The sequence below is a fragment of the Triticum aestivum genome, chromosome 7B (genome assembly GCF_018294505.1).
Source record: "Triticum aestivum cultivar Chinese Spring chromosome 7B, IWGSC CS RefSeq v2.1, whole genome shotgun sequence".
Classification (NCBI taxonomy): Eukaryota; Viridiplantae; Streptophyta; class Magnoliopsida; order Poales; family Poaceae; genus Triticum; species Triticum aestivum.
This window is the reverse complement of record NC_057813.1, coordinates 755,129,180-755,156,183: the sequence shown is the minus strand read 5'-3', so window position 1 is coordinate 755,156,183 and position 27,004 is coordinate 755,129,180. Positions and strand designations below refer to the sequence as shown.

At 44.8% G+C, this 27,004-nt stretch overlaps 1 protein-coding gene across 1 annotated transcript; it reads left to right on the top strand.

Annotated features, from left to right (window-relative positions):
* The first annotated feature begins 15,532 nt into the window (after positions 1-15,532).
* On the top strand, positions 15,533-26,359 carry LOC123161847 (polyubiquitin 11-like). Its single transcript, XM_044579671.1, has 3 exons — positions 15,533-15,681; positions 15,801-15,926; positions 25,273-26,359. Exons 1-3 carry the CDS (start codon positions 15,649-15,651, stop codon positions 26,212-26,214), a joined length of 1,101 nt encoding a protein of 366 aa, XP_044435606.1. The 5' UTR covers positions 15,533-15,648; the 3' UTR covers positions 26,215-26,359.
* The last annotated feature ends 645 nt before the right edge of the window (positions 26,360-27,004 follow it).

Here is a 27,004-nt window from a genome sequence, read left to right as displayed (position 1 = left end):
GCACAAGGGAAACAAGGTATGTTTGCATGCATGGCATAAATTTTTCCTGGAAATTAAATTATAGTTTCAGTAACTAAAAATTGCATGTAATTAAGTAGATAGAGAAAAGAAGGCATAATATGAATAACGCCCTATGTAATACGAGGCATGTGATTAAATCCTCCATACCGTGTAATCAATGCCAAAAAAACGCACTGTCACTATAAATAGTAGCATTGATACTATGGTACAATAACATCCATCCATTCTCGTCTTCAGTTACCAGTCTGCTACAATGGCGAGCCGCTGGCTCTTGTCCATCTCGCTCTGCCTCCTCCTCATAGTGGCTTCGTCCATCGATGTGGAGCCCCCTGTAGATTTCCCCCTACCTCCAAAAGCCAACTGCTAGAGGTCTGTGACAGAGACGCCGAAAAAGTGCGCGGGGCAGGTCCTCGTTGCTCTCGTCTTCGGCGACGTGCACATCACCAAGGACTGCTGCGAGGTGCTCCACAGGGTTGGGCGATGAAACCTGCATCATCAACTACATGTGTGCCTCCATTGGCTAGCTAGTTCTCATGATTTGATCCAACTTCATCGGAAGATATTACATGATTTATGTACAACCCAGTTTTTAATAAATGTTAGTATAATGGTGTGTGCTGGTTTTTAGCATACGGTCATTGAATTTAACTTCTTAATTGCCGAGTTTTTCTTTTTTTGAGAAAAATTGCCGAGCTCAAAATTAAGAAAAGAGTTGAAACTGGGCCTGGTTTTTGGCGAAGGTAGTTTTGATGTTGGGCCTCTGGCAATTATAATGACTCGGTATGATGAAGTTTGCAATTGCATGGTTTCCTGCAAGTAGTAGTACGAAAACAGTCTTGGACCAAACTCTGCGGCACCGGCGCCGCCTTTATAGTTCAATGGAACCCTGACTAATCTATCGAACAGCCCGTACGTGCCATCGATCTATCGAATCGATGGAGCTACCGGACGAGGTGCTCGCCGACGTCCTCCGCCGCGTGCTCCAGCCACAGCACCTCGCCGCCTGCAGACGCGTATGCACAAACTGGTGCCGTGTCATCGACGACCACAAGCTGCTTCTCCCGCACCTCCTGCCGGCCGCTCCCCGCGGCCTATTCATCAACTACACAGCCAGAGACGGGTGGAGCGACGCCCGCTACTTCTCCCGTGGTATCCTCGACGGTACCATCGACACAGGTCTCGGCTTTGCGCCGCCATGGAACGCGGTCATCGACCACTGCAACGGCCTGCTGCTCTGCGCGTCCCAAGAAACATGCTTCGTCTACAACCCTGTGACTTGGCGATCAGCGCAGCTGCCAGCTCCACCCGGCGCCCAAGAGGCCAATTGGGGAATCGGCTCCGCTGTCTACCTCGTGTTTGGTCACCTCGTGTGCAAAGTATTTCGAGGCCTCGCCGAAGATACACCGTTTATTGGCGGCAATTTCTTTACATCCAATGCCGTGCTGGTTTCGTCATAAGGTACTACTTGATCCAATCATGCTTGTTACAATCTGGTGATTAGAAGGATTTTTTTTCTCTCAAATAAATTATCTTACTATACATTTCAGATTCTCAGTTATAACAGAGGAATATCAAGTGATCCAATCCCCAAGAATTGTTAGCCCACACAAGTGGTGGGAAAAACCCATAACGTATCTAGGCAAGTCCATGAAAGGGGTGTACTACACCACAACCGACTATCTCAAACTCCGAGTATGGGTATTGAGAGAAGAAACAGAGGCATCTTATGGGGCACTACCGGTGTGGGAGATGATTCACAATGCTGACCTCGAGCCTCCGTTGAGCCAACTCTCACATGAAAATTGTGAAGAGAATGACAAGTCCTGGATCTTGGATCATGAAAAGGCTGTACAAACAGAACACGGATACCAAGAGTGGGACTCGGACAATGATGATATATTTGTTTCTAATGATGAACAACATGACGACGATGATGAAAATGATGGCTATGCCGATGACCACTATATTTAGGGGTTGAGGATTGAGGAAGAGATATTTAGGGGTAATCATGGGAAAAAAGCAAAGCATAAGAGTTGTTTCTGAAATGGTTTACTCCACTATTAGTAACATACTAGATGATCTATTGAGCCGATGGCGCAAAAAACCATTTAGAAGTGATTATGAAGTGCCTACAAATATTGCCTGTGATGGGAGTTAATTTCGGCCAATTCTGTATAAAAAAAGAACGAACCGTTCTATTCCATCTTTTTCTGTATGTAGGGAATAGACTACCTACAAGTATTGCCTTTGGTGGGAGCCTGCGCTGCTGCAACAGAACACAAGGGAGATATGGTGCTGCACACGTTTGCTTTATTTAAGGCACCTCTATCCATTTAAATGTGATTATTTTTAATATCACAAAATCATGATTTTGTAACGAATGTCCCTACAATTAGTTCGACTGTGGAAACCAGAATCCTTCTCTGATGCCATGGCCTCAAAATTCCATTTTAGTTTCTATTTCCACCCATCATTTACTAATCATTAAACACTAATGTCTAGCTAAGTACCCGCGCGTTGCTACGGGATGAAACAATATCTAAAGAGTGGTGGTGTGTGATCGATTGTCCTCAACCATAGTGCAGTCGACTGTGTTATGACGATGTTGGTGGTGCCGTCGACTATGCTATGACGATGTCGGTGGCTACTAGGTCTTTCCGGGAAAATGGAGGCAAGACGAGAGGCGAGGTCAGATTTTAGATGTGATCGTCGACGGTTGTCGCCGGTGCCAACCACCTAGGCCTTAATGGGCTCTGTTGTGCGCCGTTGCCGGATGGATATGCTAGCGTGTCATGTGGACTGCTCATTGATGAATAACAAGTGCGATCGTGCAACCTAGCACGACCGCCGATGCAAGCAGCCACATTACATGTAGTCTTCATGGGGGAGCCACCTTTGTGTCTGTGGTCGATTAACAATCAGCGTTACGTCGTCAGAGCCAAATCACAATGTGAGGGAGATGGGGTGGCAGCATCGAAGCCCGAGCATGGAAACGCTTGCCGGTTTCGATCTATTAATTATTTAGACAGAAAGCTTAATTCCGTTACACATAGACAAATCAGTTGAAATATTTGGATAAGCCACTACCAGAAACTTGACTTTTCCCCGCGGTGGTCCATTTTCCTGTGAGGCCCGAACCACCTCTTTTCCTGGCGGGCATTCGTTGGCCGTGAGGAAAAATAGTCTATTTTACTGTCTGGTAGAGCGGAACTCGCAGGAAAATGCATTGTCCCGTGAGTTGGCCCACACGCAAATAGTTGGACGAGCCCAAGCCCGTGTTCGCGCCAAAACAATTGCTTCGTGCGTGAAAAGATTCTATCCCCCGCGCCAAAAGACGAGAAGCTTCACGGGCCAAAGACTGGAAGGTTCGTGCGGGTTCCATTTCCCTGTGTGGAAAGGCCCACGGGAGAAAAAAAATAACAACCAACAAAAACAAAACCCTCTCGAAGAATTCCCCATTCATCGCTCATAGCTCACAGCTCACATCCAGGGTCTCCTCCACGCCGCCGCCCACCTCCAGGTCTGCGACCGCCGCCGCCCCCGCCGCGCCCACAGCCGCTGTTCTGCCGCCGCCCCCACCCCACCTGCACAGCCGTTGTTCCAACACCGCCGCCCATCCTACCTCCATCGCCGCCCCATCCCACCACCGCCGCCAATCTCCACCATGGCCCTCCCGCCGCCACCACCGGTCTCCACCGTTCTCCCGCCCCCATCACCGCACCCACCCCACCAGTCTCCCTTCTCCCGTCCACATCGGCTCAGGTCGTCACAGTAACTCCGCTCCTCCCCTCTGCCATGTTTTTTCCTTTTATTTCTTGTCTTTGGTCATCTCAGGCTGGGTGCTTCTAGAAAACTTGCTGACTTGCTGCTGCTCTGTTCACCTCATTTCGCAGGATTTATTGGCCATTGTGGGTTTTTTTAATCCAGGAAGTGCATCGACTCTCCTTTTGTCCAGATCTACTCCCCTTTGTTGTGGCAAGTCTCGACCTTGGTAACCAAAGGTTAAGAATACATGATTTTATTGCTTGATTCACTTGCTTATAGAATTTATTTTGAATATAGGTCTTAGAACAGCAGGCTACTTTCTTTTTTTCTTGGCTCATTGGTGAAAAGATTAGTCTTATGCATGAGAATGCCTTTTTTGTTAACCTTAGAAGTGTATTGATTTTTCAATTTTGATGTTGCACAATATGGCATTGCTCTCTGTATGCTAGCTCAAAGTTTGGGTGGTACTGTTATGTGTGATGTTAGCAATTCCCTTGGCAAGTAATTGAAAAAATGGAAAGGTTAATGTCCATGTCATTTTCTACCCTTTATAGCTATGGGCCTTCTGGATATGCAGTATAACTAGAAGCCGCCCATCACTAGAATGAGAAGACTACTATCTTGTGCATGATGATGAAGGTGTTTCCAATGTTGACCGGGTGAAGCAAGAATTTTGGGTGAGTAAAATTTACTTCAACTTCGCATCAAGTAGTAGTTGTCCATGTCTAATTCATACTGCGTTTGTCCTATTAGCGTTGCTTTGAAGTTGCCGAGTCAAATATGGTGGAGGCCGATCTATTTTAGAAAGCTATGTGAGGAGGGAAGTGAAAGACATCTTGTACCAAGCTCGACTGAAGATGTTGCTCAAAATCGTGGAGGTTCACGACCATTCACGGAGTATAGGCAAATTTTGGTTAGACATGAACTGAATATACATTTCACTACAATTTATCTTTAGTGGCTGTAGCTTGATTTCACTTAACTATCTGTTTGCACTTGTAGGAACATAAGTTTGGACCTGAGAAGGCCACCATAATGAACACATATGCTGTGATGAAATCTGGTATGAAAAACCCCAATGAAAATGGCAACAGTGGTGCATTGAGCAACCAGAAAGCAAAAAAAACGCCTCGTATGTTCCGTCTCCTATCCTTTTTTTGTGTTAAGTTATCATTTTTGTGCAACATGAGTTTATTATTGTTGTTCTAGTGAAACTTACTACTTGTTGATTGCCTACTGCCAGTGAAACCTATCATTTATTGCTAGTAAAACCTCTTGCTTGCTGATTGCCTATAAAGTTCTAATGAGCTGGAGCTTGTCTTGTTGGTTCAAGCTAGGGGTATTTGTAGATGTTTCTTTTGTATGAATGTGTGCCAGCGTGCTAAGTAAGGTGTAGATCGGTTTTTCCTTTTAATATCATGGTTAGGAATTTGTAATTATTTAGTTCTAAGTTATCTTTCTAATTAAGTGGTTATTTAGCAGGCTTGGCCGTGTTCTTTTCTGCTGATAGTGAACCTTCTATATTTTATTATGTTTGTTGGTGTATGCGATTATGAGATCTTATGCATTTTAGATAAAAGATTTAAGAAACATGAAGCACACCAGAAGGCAGAGATGTAAACAGAACTAAGTGCATCTTGCTTCTTTTGAAATCTGGTTAATTTGAAATCAAGACCCGCCCTTTTATAAAATGGTTGGACATTACTGAAATATCTTCAAATCATATGTTCTTATGTGCCTGTTCTCATCAAGTTGTGTATGACTTTGTAGGGAAGCACCTATTCATCTCATGTTAGTTCAGAGGATCAGAGGATGGCCCTATGGACCATGACGTCGGGCATGGCAACATTGAAATCGACAATGATGGTGAGAACATTGGTGGTGATGATAACAATTGTGGCTTCAATCTTGATGGTGCCTCCAGAGGAGGATCTCAGTAGTCTACTTACATGCCAACTAATGACTACTGGACTTTATGATATTTTGGATGTGTGTAGTAGTACGATATGCTCCTGGCCAAACTTTAGCTTTTTATCCTTTTGTTGCATTCACTTCTCTGCAGTGATATGTATTTAAGTAACGTCCCTGATCATCAACCTAGAAGGTTTCCCATCCATGTATTTTGTTATCACTGCATTGCTTTGGGCAGTGTCATGGATGATAATTGGTGGTCAGTGTGATGGATCAGTACTAAGTGGCGCTGACTTATATGAGTGTTGGACTGTTGTATGGTACTCTTGCTCAAATATATGTATGGAACTTCTATGTCATGTCTCTAGATTGTTTTTGGATGTTTGCCTGTTATTGAACAATTGCTTAATATGTGTTAAGCAGATGGCTTTGCATTGATTGAATGCATGGTTAATCATCTTGAGCTCAATTTCCAATCCTATGTGATGCTATGCATTTTCCTGAGGGGTACAATGACATGAAATTTCCTTTCCGTGTTGTGTTTTCCCTGATGGGCACCGTCACAGTAAGTGATTTCTAAACCTGATGGATCAGGATTTTTCCTGGGGGTGACCGACAGGAAAAGCCACCAGGAAAATAATTCCTGTTGGTTAACCCTCAGGTAAAAAAACATTTCCCTGTCGCTTTATTCCTGGCGGAGTTTCCCTGTTGGCTCACCGACAGGAAAATATTTCCTGGCGGTAATCCTACTTTTCCTTGGGTTTCTAGTCGCGGGGAAAAGTTGAGTTTCTGGTAGTGAGTGAAAAATATACGTGTTCTCTAAAATAAATGGACTGCATATTATCTATGCATGGCAAAGTTTGACCATTTTGTGAATAGAATTGACTTAATTACTTGGGACGTGCAGCAGGCCCGAAACAGCATACTAAAGCAAGCAAGCAAAACTGAAAGCATACGTTATCCAACCAGCTAGATGACCAATAAACTAGATGAACATATGATAAGAAAAACTGATTTGCTATTTCACATCTAGATGTAAAATAGTATCTCACATCTAACTCTCTAGCCGTTAGATGTACATATCAAGATTCGTGTTTTTCTGCCTTCACATATGTATTTTTTTAAAACTGAACCTTCACGTAGCTAATTGTCGCACTTCTTGTTCGCTAGCTGTTACCATAGAGCAAGCCTCTGATGTCTACTATGCAATTTTATTCTTGTAAGCTCGTGTTGGGCCTCCAAGCGCAGAGTTTTGTAGGATAGTAGCAATTTTCCCTTAAGTGGATGACCTAAGGTTTATCATCCGTGGGGGCATAGGATGAAGACGGTCTCTCTCAAACAACTCTGCAACCAAATAATAAAAAGTCTTTTATGTCCCCAACACACCCAATAGAATGGTAAATTGTATAGGTGCACTAGTTCGGCAAAGAGATGGTGATACAAGTGCAATAAGGATAGTAGACATAGGTTTTTGTAATCTGAAAATATAAAAACAGCAAGGTAGCAAGTAACAAAAGTGAGCAAAAACGTTGTTGCAATGCTTGAAAATGAGGACTAGTGTCCGTACTTTCACTAGTGCAATCTCTCAATAATGCTAATATAATTGGATCATATAACTATCACGTGCCATGAGGAATCGCTCCAAAGTTACTATCTAGCGGAGAATATAAGAAGAAATTATTTGTAAGGTACAAAACCACTCCAAAGCTATTCTTTCTGTGTCATGAACAGCCCTAGAGTTCATAGTAAAATAACACCAAATAATTTCAGATTCATCATACTCAATCAATCCAACAGAAAGAACTTCAAAGAGTGCCCCAAGATTTCTACCGGAGGAACAGAGACAAGAACGTGCATCAACCCCTATGCATAGATTACCCCAATGTCACCACGGGAATCCCCAAGTTGAATGCCAAAACATATATCAAGTGAATCAATATGGCACCCCATTGTCACCACGGGTACTCATAGCAAGACATACATCAAGTGATCTCAAATTCATAAAATTATTCAATCCCATAAGAACGAAATCTCAAAGGGAAAACTCAATTCACAACAAGATAGAGATGGGAAAACACCATATGATCCGACTGTATTAACAAAGCTCCCGATACATGAAGATCGTGCCATTAAGAACACAAGAGAAAGAGGGAGATTAAACACATAGCTACTGGTACAAACTCTCAGCCCCGAGGGTGGACTACTCCCTCCACATCGGGGTGGCCGCCGGGATGATGAATATGACCACCGGAGATAATTCTCCCCTCCGACAGGGTGCCAAAACGGGGTCTAGATTGGTTTCTCGTGGTTCTGGAACTTGCGGCGGTGGAACATCCGATCTAGGTTGACCCCCAAGGGTTTCAAAATATTTAGCAATTTACAGGGTGAAGAGGGGGTGAGGGAGGCCACTCCAGTATTTCTACAGTCCATGTTGGCTCTTCTGGTCCATAAAAATTCTCCAATAAAATTCATGGCATTTGGACTCCATTTGGTATTGATTTTCTGCAAAGTAAAAAACAAGCAGAAAATAGCATTTGGCACTGGGCACTAGGTCAATAGGTTAGTCCCAAGAAATGATATAAAATTTCTATAAAATAATTGTAAAACATCCAAGAATGATAATATAACAATATATGGAACAAAAAAAATTATAGATACGTTGAAGATGTATCAGCCTCCAGGGCTGCTTTATGTCGGCTGCTTTTCTTCTCCATCGATTCGTGTAATGGGCTTATGTAGTCTATTTAGGCGAATGTTATTTTTTTTCTTTTTTTTTCTTTGAGTGGTTCTCTGGTGTGGTAGTAATGGCGAAACGGAAGCAACATTACTTTTTTCCGTTTGAATTCTTTTCTTTTATCTTCTTTTTCCTTTGTCTCAATTTTTTTTATTTTTCCTTTTTTGTTTGTGTTTTTGTGTTTTCTACACATTTCTGAATGGAAATTTTTTATTTTTGTCACTTTAGATTTTGTTAATTTTCCTTGGGTGCAATTTAGTGCTACATGAACCAATTTCATCAGATGGGAAACTTTATCTGTTGTCCCATCTACCTGCCTAGCAGATGACGTGTAACTTTGTGTATTGCTCGGTCAACTACCTAGTAGTTGATGTGCAACTTTCCCCCTACCTTGTGGATGTGTATTTTTCACCTCCCAAATTATCCATGTCAGTGAGATGTGCAACTGCATATGATGTCCGCGCCTACTAATTGACAAAACAATGTGCATCTTTATCTACCCCCCATCCACCTACCTAGTAGCCGATGTGCAACTTCGTCTTCTGCCTGCCAAATGCCTTGTAGTCGATGTGCAATTGCTCTCTTACTACGTGGATGTGCATTTTTCATCACTCCTAATTATTCTTGGCAGTGGGATGTGCAACTTCATTTTTTGTTCGTGCCAACTAACTAACTAACGATGTGCAATTTCATCAATTGTCCGCGCCAACCGATTAACAAACGATGTGCAACTCTCGTAGCCCGTGTGTGATCAACTATACCCACAAGAGTGTGCAACTCCGCAGGCGCGCGTGTGCATCTCCACAACCGTGTTTGGGTGACTATGCCGACAAGAGTGTGCAACTTTACACCCGTGCGTGTGCGACTATGTGGACAAGAGTGTGCAACCCGCAATCAGGCGCATGCAACTCCCACAGCCTTGTTCGTGTGCAACTTTGTGGATGAGAGCCTACAACTCAGTGGCCATGTGTGCGACTATGCCAATGAGAATGTGCAAATCCCGTTGTCATGCACACCGCAACTATGTTGCTGCACGTGTACAAGTTATGTAGTCGTGCATGAGCAATTATACCGACTATAGATGTGCAACTCAACAGTTGTCGTGAGCAACTAATCCGCCATGCGTGTGCAACTATCGTAGCGTCGTGCATGAGCAATTATGCCGACGGAAGTGTGCAACTCTGTGGCCGTGCTTGTGCGACTATGTCATTGTGTGTGTGCAATTTCGATAGCTGTCCAGGTCAGCTGTCTAGCAGTCATTGTGCAACTTTGGCTGCTCCCTCGACCGTCCATGTAGATATGAGTGTGCACTATTGCTTGTTCGCCCCTAAATCAAGTCATAGATTGTTCCTCGATTGCTGCTAACATGGAAGAGATCCAAATCGTCTTGTCTTGAATGATTCGATGGTGATGACAAATTTAACCCTGAACTAGGAATAGTAAGAGCAAAAATCAATCCATGTGATTGAACATATAAAGGATGAAGGAGTTCGCTAGACACAATGATGGCTCGAGCGCACCGCACTAAAGACCACTGCACCGCGCCGCGTGTGGGAAAAAAACAGCGAGGGTCAGGCGAGCGCACCGCACCACGCGAGGGATAAAACCACCGCACTGCATGAGGGACGCACTCGATGTGCAGGCCGTCGTGAGCCCCGCGCCCGTCTGGTTTCTCCTCCATCCCCGTTCCCTTCTCTCCAACCATCTGTCCTCCTCGAGCCCCGTCCCGCGTCCCTCCTCCTCATCCCTGCTCGCTCACATCGCGCTCTGGCCTCATCGCTAGGACCTCCTCATCGCCGACCATCTCTGCCCACCCTCTCCTCCTCGCGATTCGGAGCAGAAGGACGGACGCGGCCACCCAGGACTAAAGGTATTTTTACGATTTTTTTAAAAAAATCTTTTTAAAAAATCAGGATTTTCAAATTTCTGAATTATTTTATAATTTAATCTCTAATCACCCCTCATCCCCCTCATCACTGCTCAATTTAACCTCTAATCTCTAATCACCCCTCATCATTCCAAATCATCTAACTTCTCGGCCGGTCACCCATCCTCTCAGTACTCCCGCCTGAGCACGCTTAACTTTCGGGTTCTATTCCCCCTCGTTTCCAAGTGTGCACTTGTTGTTTTCCTGATAATAGTAAAATGTCAATCCTATTAACCCTCAGGAGTTTAGCTTGAGCATGAAGTCACACATTTCACTGTTTGAGTTTGACCAGATTTAATGAAAATTCAAAAGAAAAGAAATTTAAGCATAACTTTTTTTCTTTTAGAATTTGAGGATTCTAAAAAATTGCAAACAGGCCATAGGCCATCAAAATCGGATGCCAATTTTTGTGCTCGTTTTTGGATATATTATGCGGGTTTTTTCGACATCGTATGCAAAAGATATGGCCGTTTTACATTTTCATAACACTTTTTTGCAAAACATGTCCAAATTTAAGTTTTTTAATTTTCCTAACTAGTAGATGTAGTAACATAACTACATCTCGAAGGATTTTAATTTTTGAAGTTTTTATCATTTTATTTTGCTTTTTACAAAACTGAAAAGGCGATCCACTTGGGGGGGGGGGGGTAGAGTTTGAAAATGGGCCGTTTAGTCCCGGTTTGAGACATGAACCGGGACTAAAGGGCATCGCACCCTACCTTTAGTGTTGGTTTGAGAGACAAACCGAGACTAAAGGGCACACCACCCTTTAGTCCCGGTTCGTGTCTCGAACCGTGACTAAATGGCTCATTTGAACCGGGACTAATGCATTTAGTCCCGGTTTGAGACATGAACCGGGACTAATGCCCCCATAGGTCCCGGTTAGTGACTGAACCGGGACTAATGGGCTTATCTGGCCAGAACGTATGCCATGTTTTCTACTAGTGCTTGTTTACCCATTCCATTGTTTTTAGTTGCAGTCAAGTAATTCTAATAGGAAGACTGTTGGTTCAACTGAAGATGCCGAGTCAGTGTGTGGACACCTTGTTGGTAGAGTCCATAAAAAAATTCCAACCAGCCATAACCGCCCCGCCTCGCTTTCGACGGTGCTGCTGGTTGCTCAGGTTCCTAGGGGACGTCTCATGGTTGTTATCTATGGGAGGAGAGGATGACAGCCACATCAGCAAGCGCCAAGCGGCATGCTGCCCCAGCCAGCCGTCGTACATGGTCGCGTCAATTTTCCGTTACCTTGCCTCCTGCTATTCAATTTTCCTCTTTTGCTTACTTCTCTTCCAGTGTTGGTGCAGGCTCGTTCGGTTCATTGTTCATTGTTCCGCTGGCTGCTCAGGTTTGCCAACGACATTAGTTTGTTGTTTTCTCCCAGAGGTGGATTATTTCTGCGGGGTTGAGCTCCTCCATGACCCGATTTCTTACCTTGTTGGTTGTGGCATATGGCAGTCGGCATTTGCTTGATGAATGTTTCAGTTCCTCTTGTTTGTTTGCATTCTGATCAAGCCATGGCGCATATTGCCTCTGATTTGGTTATTTGAGTGTTCTCTTATACAGAAAAATTAATTTGCTTGTTTTTCATTTCTATAGGGATATGAGGAGAGAGCTCTGTTGTTGGCAGCGGCTGCATCATTTCAACAAGTGACATAGTTGATCTTTGCTGCATGGTATGTACCTAAGGTTGGAGATGTTGAATTAGGTAAGAAAAAGATGACAACCATTTGCTTGTTTTTTCACTCCTTTAGGGATATGAGGAGAGAGCTCTATTGTTAGTCAGCTACTTCCATTTTTGGATGATTAATTATTTGCATGAGGTTCAGAGAATGGCCTCTATTGCCTAACAGTACAACTGGTAAACAGAACAATGCCTTACATGAGCACTGATGTCGATCTTATATACTTAGGCCTCCTTTGGTTTATAGGGTAGGAAAATCGCAGGAATAGGATAGGCATAGGAAATGAGATAACATGTATCTCAAATCCTATGAGTAGAAATAGGAAAGGAGATGCCCATTGATTCACATCATAGGATTTTTTTTCCATTTAGTCTAGGCTAATGTTTATATTCCTATGAAATGTGGAGGATAGGAAGAATTTCTCCATAGGAATAGGATTCCACTCCTACAAACCAAAGAGATCTAAAGGAATTTTTCCTATAGAAATCCTATCCTATGAAATTCCTACAAGATTCCTCTAAACCAAAGGAGGCCTTATATGTATATGTTTTTGTTATGCAGAACACGTGAGAAATCGTTGATGCGCATGGATGACAGCTTTCCCACGACGAAGCAAAATTGGTAGGTGCTTTTCTCTACTTTCTAATATTATCCATATATCACAGGGGAACGGTAGTTAGTTTGAGAAGTGATTAGTTGTTCGTCGCTATTTTTCTAGCTTCTTTTGTCCTTCAAATGATATAGAAGGCAGTCAAGTTCTGTCCTCTAATTTCTTATGAATTTTATAGGACCTATTAGGATGCATACCTGAAAAAGTGCATCTACTAGTTCAGCTGAAAATTGATCTTTATTTGGTTTATGCATTCTATTTTTGTGTTCGGGTGTACCTGCCGCTTGTCCTTGGTATGCTCATCCATCTTGGCTGCTCTGCTTTCCTGGTTCTCCTCTCCAACTCAGGTAAATGGATTGTTCTTTTTATTTGTCTGTGGAACAACTCTTGTTTTACCTGTCTGTGCTCTTTTCCATAGCATGTCGGCTGCTCTGTGAATCCCTAAGAAGAACCAAACCTCCATTTCTATCCTATCATATGCTATCTTAAGCTAATGTGTTGGCTATGTTAACAACAGTTCTAATCCCATGTCTGAAAATGGATTGATTACAAATTGCATATTCTCACGTATATATTTGTAAAGAGAAGTTTGTATTAATTTTTTATTAAAAGGGTTTGTGTGAGTACCTAAGTGGTTGCTCACACCTGAAGTTACTAACAAATGCAAGTATTTTGAAAGCACTCAACATTTTAAATGGGATTGTGCGTCATTTGACGCAACCGGTCATCTAGTTAGTTCCACAAGAAGCGAGAAATTCAAGATAGCCTTCAACATATACAAGATAGGCTTCAGGATGTAAAAGCAAGCATCATCATGTACAACTAGGTCAGCATCTAGATAAGGGATCAACATGGACGACCGGCTGCTGGGTGTCGGCTGCCTTTTTCGATGAGAGGACCGGCTAGAAATGTCAGGGTGAACAGGTAGGAGCCGGATGGCAAAGACAAGAGAGAACATGCGACTGGGGAATCACCGGTGGTGCCAGCGAATGGTCGGTCACATGCGACGGCTACTCTCAATTGATCCGGTGAGAAATCGCGGCGCCCCTGCTCGACGTTCTCTCTTGTCGCCGCTGCAATCGTTGGTCGCTCCACCTCCACACAAATCGCGCGATGCCGGGACGCCCCACCACTACTAGAGAGGAGGACGAGGAGGTGCTGGAAAATAGTGCCGCTAGGGTTTGGACATGGAGGCAGGGAAGTTGAGGAAGGGGACCGAGCTTGTTAGTGGGCCCAGCCGTGTGTGTGACCAGACTGCCTTCCGACTAGGTAACACCTGGCGTTTGCCACCGCACGATATGGGTTGATCGAGCGACGAGCATTCGGCCGCTCGTCTTAACCAGATAGTGCGCGTGCACTTTTTAGATTTTAGGTTTATTTTTTTTTTGACGTGTTCTGTGAAGCGGGTCCCATGTACGGATGTCCACCGCATGCCATGTCAACAAATTTACTTGCGCGGCAAGTTTCCACACATTGGTCGGCCGGGTCAAGCCTAAGCAAGATAGCTGTCACCGTCATCACGTGACACATGTGATAAGCAATACAAACAATTCCAAAAAAAAAGGATAGCTGTCACCGTCGTGTAACTTGAACGAAAACCAAATTGGTTCAAGCCTTCGTAGGGTAGCCTCCTCTGCGCAGCGTTGATGTACGCTTGAACGTTGGAAACCATCTCTGTCGTGCACCCATAACTTCCACACATCCTTAGACACGCTCTTACATACTCCATCACCTATCTGCCATGGACATGCTTGTGTTGGTCTTGCCTCTAATCTCATAACTTGTTGCATTGGCCCCGAGGGGTTGGGATCAGGGTAATCCTGCGGGCATGAACGCCAGCTACAGGGATCAAATTCGGCGAGCATGCTCCATCCACCACCATGAACACCAACTAAATTGATCCATCTGTTTGCCTTGCGCCATGGCCTGAAGAAAACGACACATGTGTCGGCCCGAACTTGACATGTTACTGGGACCTATACACTCATAAGGTTAGTATTCTTTAAACTACCATGCAGTTTCTATAAAATTCATGTCCAGGTTGGGATGGAATATTTAGATGTTTTATATCAATAATTCCCTAGATATTATATAAGAATATATAAGGCAGTGCCTCATATATGGACTTAATTAATTCATACATTAGTATTTCCGACAAGCTGCTGGACGAGGGTGGAGCCCGACCGACTGGTGGACTGGCTATGTCCGCGGGCGGTCAACGATGAGATGCTAGCACTGAGAGGAGGAAGACATACCGAGAGGCGGTGCAGAGCGGTCGAGGTAGCTGCACGGTTCGGTCCCCGTTGAATCCCTCCAAGAGGGGACAGTGCCGAGGACTGGGTGCATCGAATCCGACAACGGACGTAGATCTACCCATTTTGGCCCGACAATGACAAGCGACAGAATCGATGTTGGGGAGGAGTGCGTTGGGTGGTACTATCAGACGGGGCGTGGCATGTGGTGGCTGGTGGAGGCAAGTGGTGCAGCACCGGAGTGGATGCGGCACGGGGTGGGGAGGGATTTTTTTTACTCCGTGGAGTAAATATTTTACTCCTCTAAGCATTATAAGAGAACGGCTAGGTGCAGTTTAGCAAATCAAAACTGATTTTTAATACTTTAACGCTTTATAAGGGATCGGGTAGATGTTCCGAGTATGGAGAGGACACGTATGCTGTAGATCTAGTTGGTAAACATCTATAAATAAAAAGAAAAACACATCTATCCCCAGAGTTCAGAATTTTTATACTGGTATATCAAAATATGGAAGCTGGTAGATATTCGGAGACATGCAATAAAATGGCAGGATTGCTTGGCCATTGGCTACAAGTGCACATTGGCATTGCTTGGCTTACATGCATGGAAAACCATAGAAACATGACCACGCCAACGACATCTTATAAGATCGGGCACATGCGCCGCCGCCAAGAAAACCCTAGCTAGCGCCAAAAGAAAAGAAAAAAGTAAGCCCTAGCTTGCACGCGCGCCGTAACGCACCATGGCGCCATGTCCTGCTCCTACCTCCGGCAAGGTAAGCTAGCTAGCACCTTTTTCCCTAATGGCGTACGTACGTACGTGGGTTATGTCGTCAACTCGTGATGCAGTTCTCTAACTAGCTAGCTCCAATTGTGTGGCCGGCGGGGACTGCAGGTGCTGCTACCGCTCGCGAGCGGGACGGAGCCGATGGACGATGACGTGCTCCGCTGCGCCTCCGATCCCAACTGTGGCGTCAAGCCTCTCCTCTCCAGCGTTGATTTGGAACTAATCACATTCCCGGTGAGTCCCGCCGTACTTTTTTTGTGCTCCCCTCTTCCGTAGATGATGTTCTAGGATTCAACGTTCTACATATAAACCGACACCGAGTTTCAACAGCCTACCGACACTGACTTAGTGTACCATACTACCATGCTCTAAATATCACTTTCACACATTTTAGAAGATACATATACCCCAGCGGAAGATGCGATCGATATTTAGCATGATATTTCGACTAATATGGATCGACCAATGTGTAGATAATACGTACTATTCCTTAAGAAAATAGTATTAATATGGATCGATCATGATATTAAGGTAATATGCACACCGTCAGATTATGATGTATGCATCGTATAAGTTTTGATGTTTCATTAAGACCAGACGGCCAAAAACACCTTTAAATAATACACTTGTTATGCTTGAACATAATTTATTGGTGTTGAAAGTGCATTATATGAACAAGCTTAGCTAAAAAAATTGATTAGATTTTATTGACTTAACTATGTATCGTCTGGTATTACATCATACGTGATATCGATATCCTAAATGACCTGAAATTTGATACCTGATATCTTAAACCTTGTCAGCTACCTGATATTTGAACTTTATATATATTTATAAATATTTGAAAATGACATAGAACAATTGTTGTATGGTTCTTGCTTAAAAACCATCTCAATGAATCATGCTTGTCAATTTGTTCATATGCACAACAAGTGTAATTGGACCCAGTTTCGTTTGGTGAAACAAATAAACCAAATGGAGTGTACCTGAGCAAACTTAAATGCCTGGTAAGAGCAAATGAAGTAGACCTGAGTAAACTGAAATGCCTAGTATATATATAGTGCATTATCTGAAAAATCTTATAGAATGACTACAAATTTGGTCATTTTTAAGGAGGCCGAATGCATCAAATAAGAATAATCTTGAGCTATATATATACCTGTAAATCTTACCGTCTGTGAATTTCGTTTGACGATTACCTGTGAAGTATCTTGGTATCTCAAAGGATTTATCGGATCTTAGAGTTGGTTAGCTTTAGAATTTATGAATGTTTTGTCCCTATCGAAGATAAAGAGAGAACTGGTGTAGAAGATTTAGTTGTATGTCTTAATCACTATATCTAGAAACTACGCCCACATCATCTCCCTGAGGCGACATGGGCGGGAACCTCACCTCCCCGCCGCCCCTCGCTGTTGCAGGCACTCGACGTCGGGCAAAGCCTGCTGGCGGCCCGCGCAGGCGCGATTCCTCCTTGCACGACCTACTCCCTCAATTTTCCTCAAATCAAAGCACTGTTGTGTTCGTGTCGAATATTTTGTACTAGTTGGGTTACGCTTGGACTTGGTGTTGTAGTGTGGGTAGGATACTTGTAGTGTCGGAGTCGGACACGTTGTACCCTTGGCCTCTTATATATGAGGAGGCACCCCACGTTGTAACCTATGACGACTAGATAGCGACAGGCTCGCAAGGGGGTGCCGGCGGCTTGAGCCGGCGCCCGGGTGACCGGTGTTGTGGTATCTCGGGGAGGAGCGCCCGTAGTCATTGCCCCGGGGAGTAGGCGAGTTCGCCGAACCTCGTTAACAAATCTCGGTGTCGTCATTGTCTGTGATTGCTTGTTCCTCGGTGGATCGATCGCGTACCTCGGATTTATTCTAACAAGTGGTATCATGAGCTAGGTTACGAGGTGATTGTCTGGTTGATCTAGAAAAGGTGGAGATACTGCAGAAGGATCAGGCGTCGGCGATGGAATCGGAAAATACGGCGTGGCAACGCAATTGCGTCGAGCAGCGTTTAGTTAGATTCGGAGTCGACGAGATTGACAGGTGACCTGCAGCTGCAGCAGTAGCATGTGGGGCAACGCAGTTGGGCCAAGGTGCGGTCCAGCACGGGGCGGCTGGAGGCGGGCCAGCGGAGCCCAACGCGGGCGTGCGTATGTGGGAGGCAGCGGCAGGTTCGGCGGTTTCTCGCGGTGCAATCGGATACAGCTAAGTATGTTTGAGATTTGTTTTGAAAACAAAACAGGACAGAGTCCTGGTGGAACTCGTCCTCGTGCATGAGGCGGAGAGCTGCGCGGATCGCTTATTAAAAGCGGCTGCGTGGAAGGCCCAACCAAACAGAGGCAAAAACAGCAGATCCAATCGGCGGAAGGAAAAGTCTATCATTTGTGGTGTGCATCCATCGGAAAGGCAAGAGCTGAGGCAAAGCAAGTTGCGCTAGTATTGGAGTCGAGCCAAGGGAGCACTTTGACGTGAAGACCAACTAGTTCGTTGATCGCTAGTAGCAGTACGCGGAGGTTTCGTTCGTGTACTTGGGGATCACGGAAAGACTGCTCGGTTATTTTTCACGGAGTCAGCCGTACAAAGAACCATGGCGCCATCGGGTACCAGGTTTGAGGTGGAGAAGTTCAACGAAACTGAAAGCTTTGGGTTATGGCAGACAAGGGTGAAAGATTTGTTGGTACAACAGGGATGCTTGAAGGCGTTGTTGCAGGAAGCCAAGCCAGCTAAGATGGAGGCTGATGACTGGCAGGAGTTACAGTTGAAAGCAGCCGGGACTATACGGTTCTGTCTGTCGGACCAGGTTATTTATCATGTGATGGATGAGAATTCGCCGAGGAAGATCTGGGAGAAGCTGGAAAGTCAGTTTATGTCCAAGACTGCGACGACCAAGGTGTATCTGAAGCAAAGCTGTATGGGATGAGGATGCAGGAGGGGTCAGATCTTGTGGAGTATATGAACACCTTTAATCAAGTCGTGACGGATCTAGCACGCTTGGGTGCGACGGTTGACGACGAGGATAGGGCAATTCTGCTTCTTTATTCATTGCCATCATCCTATGACCATTTGATTACTACTTTGACGCACGGCAAGGAGACCGTCAAGAATGAGGATATTACTACGGCATTGCTATCTTATGATATGAGAAAGAAGAACGCGGTGGAAGTCTCTCATGGTGAAGGTTTGCTAGTCAAGGGTGAGCAGTGGCGGAAGGGATATGAGGCTGGGAAGAACAAGAAAAAGAAAAAGAATATACAGTGTCACAAGTGTAAGCAGTGGGGACATATGAGAAAGGACTGTCCAGAACTCAACGGTGGGGCAAGTGCTAATAAGGCAACTCATGGTGATGACTCAGACAGCAGTAGTGATGTTCTCATAGTATCAGACAGGCGGTCAATCAAAGGTGAAGCGTGGATGTTGGATTCAGCTTGCTCTTTTCATGCGACACCCAACAGGGAGTGGTTCTCTTCGTACAAGTCTGGTGAGTTTGGTTTAGCCTATGTGGGCGATGACATAGGTTATCGTGTTGCTGGAGTAGGTGACATCAAAATCAAGATGTTTGACGGAGTTGAGCGGATGCTTCGGGGAGTCAGGCATGTGCCAGGGCTAAGGAGGAATCTAATTTCGCTTGGTGTTCTTCATGATGGTGGTATGGTATTCCGTTGTGATCGGGATAGGAAGACCATGAGAATCATGGAAGATGAGGTGACCGTGATGATTGGAGAGAGGACGGCTTTGCATCTTTACAAGTTGCAAGGGAGCACTATTGCAGGTGGAGTCACGGAGACTGGAGTTGCGGGAGTAGCGGCGGGGTCTCACGGCGGCGGCGGGTCTGGGGCAGACTCGTCGAGTAGCTCTCAGTAAGCTACGAAGAAGACAACACAAGTCCGGAGTACATGGAAGTTTGACGCATGGACAAATTCAAGGTGGTGGAGAATATTCGCCAAGGTGGAGTTTGTTGTGTTTGTGTCGAATATTTTGTACTAGTTGGGTTACGCTTGGACTTGGTGTTGTAGTGTGGGTAGGATACCTGTAGTGTCGGAGTCGGACACGTTGTACCCTTGGCCTCTTATATATGCCACGTTGTAACCTATGACAACTAGATAGCGACAGGCTCGCAAGGGGGTGCCGGCGGCTTGTGCCGGCGCCCGGGTGGCCGGTGTTGTGGTATCTCGGGGAGGAGCGCCCGTAGTCATTGCCTCGGGGAGTAGGCGAGTTCGCCGAACCTCGTTAACAAATCTCGATGTCGTCATTGTCTGTGATTGCTTGTTCCTCGGTGGATCGATCGCGCACCTCGGATTTATTCTAACAAGCACCGTGATCTCCCCAGCGCGTCTCTCCGTAAGGGCAGGCCAAGGGAGCCATAGCTCGTCCTCCACATCAACCTCGAGGGTCCGGCGGCAAGGGACATGCTCCAATATTCCGAGCAATGGTGATGCTGGCAAGGTGGCGGATGGATCCACGTGAATCTTGCTTTGCTCAGGTGCGCGGTCAATATCGTGGTCAGCGCTGCTCCAGATGCAGCAGCCGTGGGCTGCCGCCCATCGGTGACCGTTGAGCTCTCCGGCTACTGAATCCCGCACTGCTCGTCTAAATATCATCCCAACGCCTCCATCGCCCTCTCCTCATTGCATCATCCTGCCTGTGAGATAATGGAAAAGGCAGTTGCGGTGGATGGCAGCAGGCTGACACCTTGGATTGGATCACAGCAACGTTCACCATGGTCAAACATCGGGAGGAAGCGGAGGATGGCAGCAGGCTGACACCTTGGATTTGATCACAGTGACGATCACCATGGTCAAACATCAGGAGGCAGCGGAGGAGGCTTTGTCGGACGAGTCAAGCAGGCCTATGTGCGGCTTCCAATCAGACGGCACGACGGCAGACCTGATTGCGGTGATCACCGAAAGATCTGATGTGAGTTTGTCCTTCCAGATCTGCTGGCTGACTTCAGCAGGGAGATGTAAACTATGAACGGCGGCTTGACGCAGAGGGGTGGTTGTGCGGTGCGGCGAACACAGGGACCGTGGAAAAGTGTTGGCGACAAAACACGAGTGTCGTCGATGCTGATGGTACTTGAGCACCTGGACTCCAGCTCCGGGGTTAAAGCCTAGGTCTGACACGAGTTGGTTATATCTGACAATGAAGATGTTTCTACATTGTTTCCTTGTTTTGCTCGAATATGCTTAGACTCATTCTCCAGGTGAAAACCTAGATTCCAACCTTGGATGGTAGGATCTGGTGATGACGACGCTTGAGCGTCACTCCCTTCCAGAAGATGTTGTTATTGAAAAATCTCGTCGTTTTTGTGGTGTCATGAGATGATTGGGGTGGATATGGTCATTGTTATAGTTTACCGTCCACGGATGTTGATGCTTTGGGTGTTTTTTCCTCACCTACACATAGCTTTGATCTTATATGACTTTGCTATTTGCTGGCGTATTTGTGTGTGTGTATCTTGGTGTTGGCAGTGTGCATCCTAACTGTGCAAAGGCAGGGTGTATGCTTATTATGTTTGTATCCTCCTGATGCTCCATTTTGAGCTAATAAAAGTTCACCCTTTGTCTGAAAAAAAGATAGTTTTTGGCAGATTGTTCAACCATATACATGAAAAAAAACAGAGGTTCATAAAACAGGGTAGAAAAATAATATTCCCTCCGTCCCAAAATTCTTGTTGTAAATTTGTCTAGATACGGATGTATCTAATACTAGTGACTTGATATATCCATATTTAGACAAATGTAAGACAAAAAATTTGGGACGGAGGGAGTACATTGGATACAGGGAAAAGACATGCTAAGTAAGTAATGCGACAAGGTCTCAGTGCTAGCTCCACCGGAGTTGGCTTTCTTTTATTTACGTATTAAGGAACCACATCGTAGACGTAGTATGAATGCTCAAATTGGTCATTCATTTAGGCCACGGGTAGTCATTATGTCCTTTTTTTTATAAAGGGTGCTTTATCTAATTCAAAATGTAGTATCGAGCGGATACAAAGCATAAAGATTGACATCCATGCACACAGCCATGAAACAAGCAGTCTGACAAAAAATATAAAAACGACAAAGTGGCAACAGTAAAGCCATATGGGGCCAAAACCATGCCTATGTCAACGGAGAAGTTGGACCGATTCGGAGATTATGCTGCCATCCATGTTGGGTAAAAACCTCCCTGGCCACCCGCTCCAACCGCATACACACGGCCTTAAACAGCGATTGATACTCCGTTCGGTGCAAAGTAGAAATCATACGAAGCCATTGCGTACAATGGTAAATAACCTGCATAGGAGAAGAGATTTTACCATTAAAAACATAATCATTTCTACATAGCCAAAGCGACCATATAGTAAGGCAGACGCTCCCACCCGTATTAACGTACTAAAAGTATTTGGTATTCCATCAAGCCAGAGACCATATATATTGGTAACACTTGTTGGTGGATACAAATTTGACGCTATTTGGATAACTGACCATGTAGAATGCGCAAACTTGCATTGAAAGAAGAGATGTTTGATTGTCTCGCCATGAGTACAAAAACTACATTTCTTACTTTCTTTCCAGTTGCGTCGAGCGAGGTTGTATTTAGTTAGCACAACTCCTCTCCGAAGATACTACATGAAAATCTTAACTTTTAGTGGCATCTTCGATTTCAAGATTTGTTTATTATTGGCCACTGGAATCTCTATGTGCGATAGTGCACGATAAATAGAGTCAATTGTGAAGGACCCAGATGTAGTAAGATTCCATCGAAACACATCCCGCCTTTGTGTCGAGTTAATCGGATCCAAACGGGATAGAAGATGTTGTCATGACACAAGACAGGGCCTAACCAAATCCATCCGAAATGATATATCTGGCGGGGAAGTGGTCATCACATGCGCAAGAGTATCATTCTTATCGCGTACAATGCGGTACAAGGCTGGGTACTGTTCTCGGAGAGTGGTATTTCCTAGCCACTTGTCCTCCGAAAAACGTATCTCCAATTCGTCCTTTATCTCGAAGGATCCGAAACGGAAAAGATGTTTCTTTACCGCCATCAGACGAGCCCAAAAATGCGAGTCACCGGGCTTCCAATATGCCTGGGACAACAACTTTGGCCTAAATACTCGTTGCGCAGCATAGTTTGCCAAACACCATCCTCAGTAAGTAGCTTGAACAACCATTTACTGAGTAAGGCATCATTCTTGACCTGGATGTCATGAACACCTAAGCCTCCTTGGTCATTCGTTCGGCACGACGCTCTAGTAAGGCATCATTCTTGACCTGGAGGTCCTGAACACCTAAGCCTCCTTGGTCTTTCGGTCGGCAAACGACGCTCCATTTGGTTAGTCTATACTTTTTCTTTTCACTGTCTCCTTGCCAAAAAAATCTAGATCTGAAGTAATCCAGTCTTTGCAGAACACCTTTGGGTAGTTGAAAAAATGAGAGCATGTAGAGAACCATGTTGGTGAGGACATAATTGATCAAAACTAGTCGTCCTTCAATGGAAAGCAATTTTCCTTTCCAACTGCTCAACCGTTTCTCCAATCACTCTTCAACATGTTTCCACTCCACATTAGTGAGATGCCGATAATGAATCAGAATTTCTATTTAATTGGAAATTGGCCTTGGGCACATCCAAACAAGTCAGCGTATTGTGCAGCCGTCTCCTTGGCTCCTCCAAAACAGAACAATTCACTTTTATGGAAGTTGATTTTCAAGCCTGGCATTTGCTCAAAAGCTGAAAGCAGAAGTTTTAGATTTCTTGCCTTATCAATGTCATGTTCCATAAAAAGAATCGTATCATCGGCATATTGCAAGATAGAGAGTCCTCCATCGACAAGATATGGCACTACTCCTGCAATTTGACCATCCTGTTTGGCGCGTTCAATCAAAGTAGCCAGCATGTCAGACAATTAGTCACCTTGACGTAATCCTTTTTTCATCTGAAAGTAATGGCCTACAACATCATTGACTTTGATAGCCACACCGCCTCCAGTAATGAAATTTTGGATCCACTCACATCATTTATTGGAGAAACCTTTCATTCTCAGGGTCTGCTGTAGAAATGACCATTTGACTTTATCATATGCCTTTTCAAAGTCAATTTTCAATACTACCCCACTAATGTTCTTCCGGTGCATCTCGTGAACGGTCTCGTGAAGGATAACTACTCCATCGAGTATATTTCTTCCTTGCATGGAAGTCGTTTGGGATGGTCGAACAACATGGTTAGCAACCACATTGAGCCTATTAGTTGCTACTTTGGTGAATATTTTGAAGCTGACATTAAGGAGGCATATCGGTCTGTATTGTTGGATCCGTACAACCTCCTTTGTCTTGGGCAACAAAACAATCTCTCCAAAATTTAGCCCGGATAGGTCAAGTTGGTCGGCATGAAGATAATTGAACAACTCCATTAGGTCAGTCTTGATAACATCTCAGAAGTTTTGATAGAACTCTGCGGGGAAGCCATCAGGTCCTGGAGCTTTATTGTGTTCCATTTGAAACACCGCAGCTCTCACCTTCTCTTCAAAGAAAGGTGCCGTCAGGATATCGTTCTTTTCAGTCATGACTTGTGGAATATGATCTATTCGGGTCTCATCGAGACTGAAGTTTCCTTCATCTGGAGCCCCAAATAGAGACTTGTAGTATTTTGTTATATAAAGCTTAAGCTCTTCCTAGCCTTCGATCCGTCCCTCATCCTGTTCGAGGCTAAAAATACACTTCTTTCGGTGTCTCCCATTGGCAACCAATTGGAAATAACGTGTATCGCTATCTCCCTCGAGAATGATTTGGGCGCCGGATCTTCGGTACCAATTGAGTTCCTCTTCTCGCAATAGACGTGCCATTTGCTCATTGGATTGCTTTTTTATGTCAATCTCATGTTGAGACAATCTGCGAGTCTCTGCGATTTTGTCGAGGTCATCAATAATAGTGGAAAGACGCTGCTTTTCTTTTTTATATATGCCAGTGGTGTGTTTCACCCTTCCAGTTAGGAAGGGCCTTGCGGCTCAAATTTTGAAGTTCCATCTCTGAATTGGTGTGCGACCAACGGCGGGCCTCTCCCATGCATTCTTAACCATATTTGCAAAGTCATCACTTGTAACCATCCCAATTTGAATTTGAATGGGTGGCGAGCAGCGGGAGGACTAGCAGAGTGAGACTCAAGAATGATGGGTGCATGGTCCAGAAGTGTCTCAATACGCTCTAGGGCACCCATTGTTACCAGAGGGAATTTTAGTTCCCATTCGGTATCCATGAGTACCCGATCGAGTTTCTCGTATGTCGGTACCGGACGATTATTGGCCCAAGTGAATTGTCGCCCCGACATACTGGCTTCCCGAAGATTCAAACTGTCAATCATATCGTTGAATAAGAAAGGTCAGTCAGTGTCAAAATGATCGTTATTTTTCTCTTCCTGGTACCTAAGGATGTTCTAGTTCTGCGCATCCATGCAACATCAACGTTTACTACCATAGCACGTGCCTATTTGTGGGCTCATGTGTACATTTCTGCTATTTGTTCTAGTCTTTGTTGGAGTTGTTGATGTTCTTTTCATTTTGTCCAAAAATCATTGATGTTTGGTGTGCTCATTTGTTTCAGATGCAGATCTTTGTTAAGACCCTCACTGGCGGAACCATCACTATTGATGTCAAGAGTTCAGATACTATGAAGAAGGTGAAGAATAAGATCCATGACAAGGAGGGCATCCCTCCAGACCAGCAGCGTCTCACATTTGGTGGCAAGCAGCTGGAGGATGGCTGCACCTTGGCCCAAAACGACATCCAAAAGGAGTCTACCCTTCTTCTTGCCCTCCGTGGAGTGCTGGAGATTTCTGTGGAGACCCTCAGCGGCAAGGTGGTCATCCTCCCGGTGGAGCCATCAGATACCATCCGTGCTGTCAAGGCAAAGATCCAGGTTCAACATCATCTTATCTTCAAGGGGGAGGAAATGGTGGACAGCTTCACTTTGGCTAATTATGGCATCAGGGATATGTCTATGTCCGGTTTTGAGTTTCATTTCCACCTCCAAGAAAGGATGAAAATCTACATCAACGCACTGGACAACCCTCTCTATGTTAAGAGCTCGGATACTATTGACAGTATCAAGATGAGGATTAACGATGAGTATGGTATTCATCCAGGCCAGCAACGCCTCATGTTCAAAAAGATGGCGATGATATTGAGAGTTGATCCGCACTCAACCTTACAGGGCAGCCGTATTTTGGCCTATTATAACATCCAGAATGGAGCCACTCTCGACCTTGTCATCTGTCTCAGACCCAGACAAATGCAGATCTTCGTCAAGAATTTGATATGGAAAACCTTGACGCTGCAGGTTGAGAGCTCGGATACCATTCACAGTGTCAAGGAGAAGATTGAGCAAGTGGAACGTATTGACCCGGCAAGGCAACGCCTCATCTATTGCGGGCGGCAGCTGGACGATGGCCTTACACTAGCGGACTACAAGATCGAGGCTGAATCTACTCTTCGTCTTGGCCTCCGTCTCAGGTCATGTTCAAAATATCCTGGCAACCATGAGTAGAGTGTGTGTTAATGATTCTGAAGCGATTTTCTGGGATCATCCTTTGGTCGTACTTCCACATATTAGTAGTTTATTTTTATTCATGTATCTAACATGTGAATGTTTCTACTCCTAGTAGTTTGGTTGCTTGCTTCACGCAACATAGCACGAGGTGAATCCATCCATGCAGTGCAGTGTTTCCTCGCAGTTTGGTAATGCGATCTGAAGCTTTTTTTTTCTTTTTTCAAAAAGGGAGGACTCCCCGGCCTCTGCATCAGAAAGATGCATACGGCCACTTGCGATCTGAAGCTTAGCAGATCATACAAATTATGAAATAGCATATGCTTGATACCTTATCTTTTGTGGCTTGCCGAGATTTATATTGCTCAGCTTGTTCCAGTCCACTCAATCCTATTTATAGATCTAGCATAATAATCCTACAATATTATGTTGGCGACGACAACTTACATTAGCCAGACTGAGGATTTAATGAACAGTAAGTTATTTTTATCCCATAGTTTTACAGATTTTGACAGAAATTACCCTATTTTAAATTTTTTTGACGTGTTCTGTGAAGCGGGTCCCAACTACCAGTGTCCACCCAGCACACCATGTCAACAAGGTATCTTGCCTGCGTGGCCTTCTCTTGGACTTTGGCTGCACATCTTATCCCCCTGTAATGCCTCCGTGAAACTACCTATCACCGTCGCACCGGCCGGCTCGGCCACCACAATAGTGAACGGCATACTTCATCGCCTCGCTACCAGCTGACGACCCCTTGCTAGACGGACGGATCGCAGCGGAGGGAAAG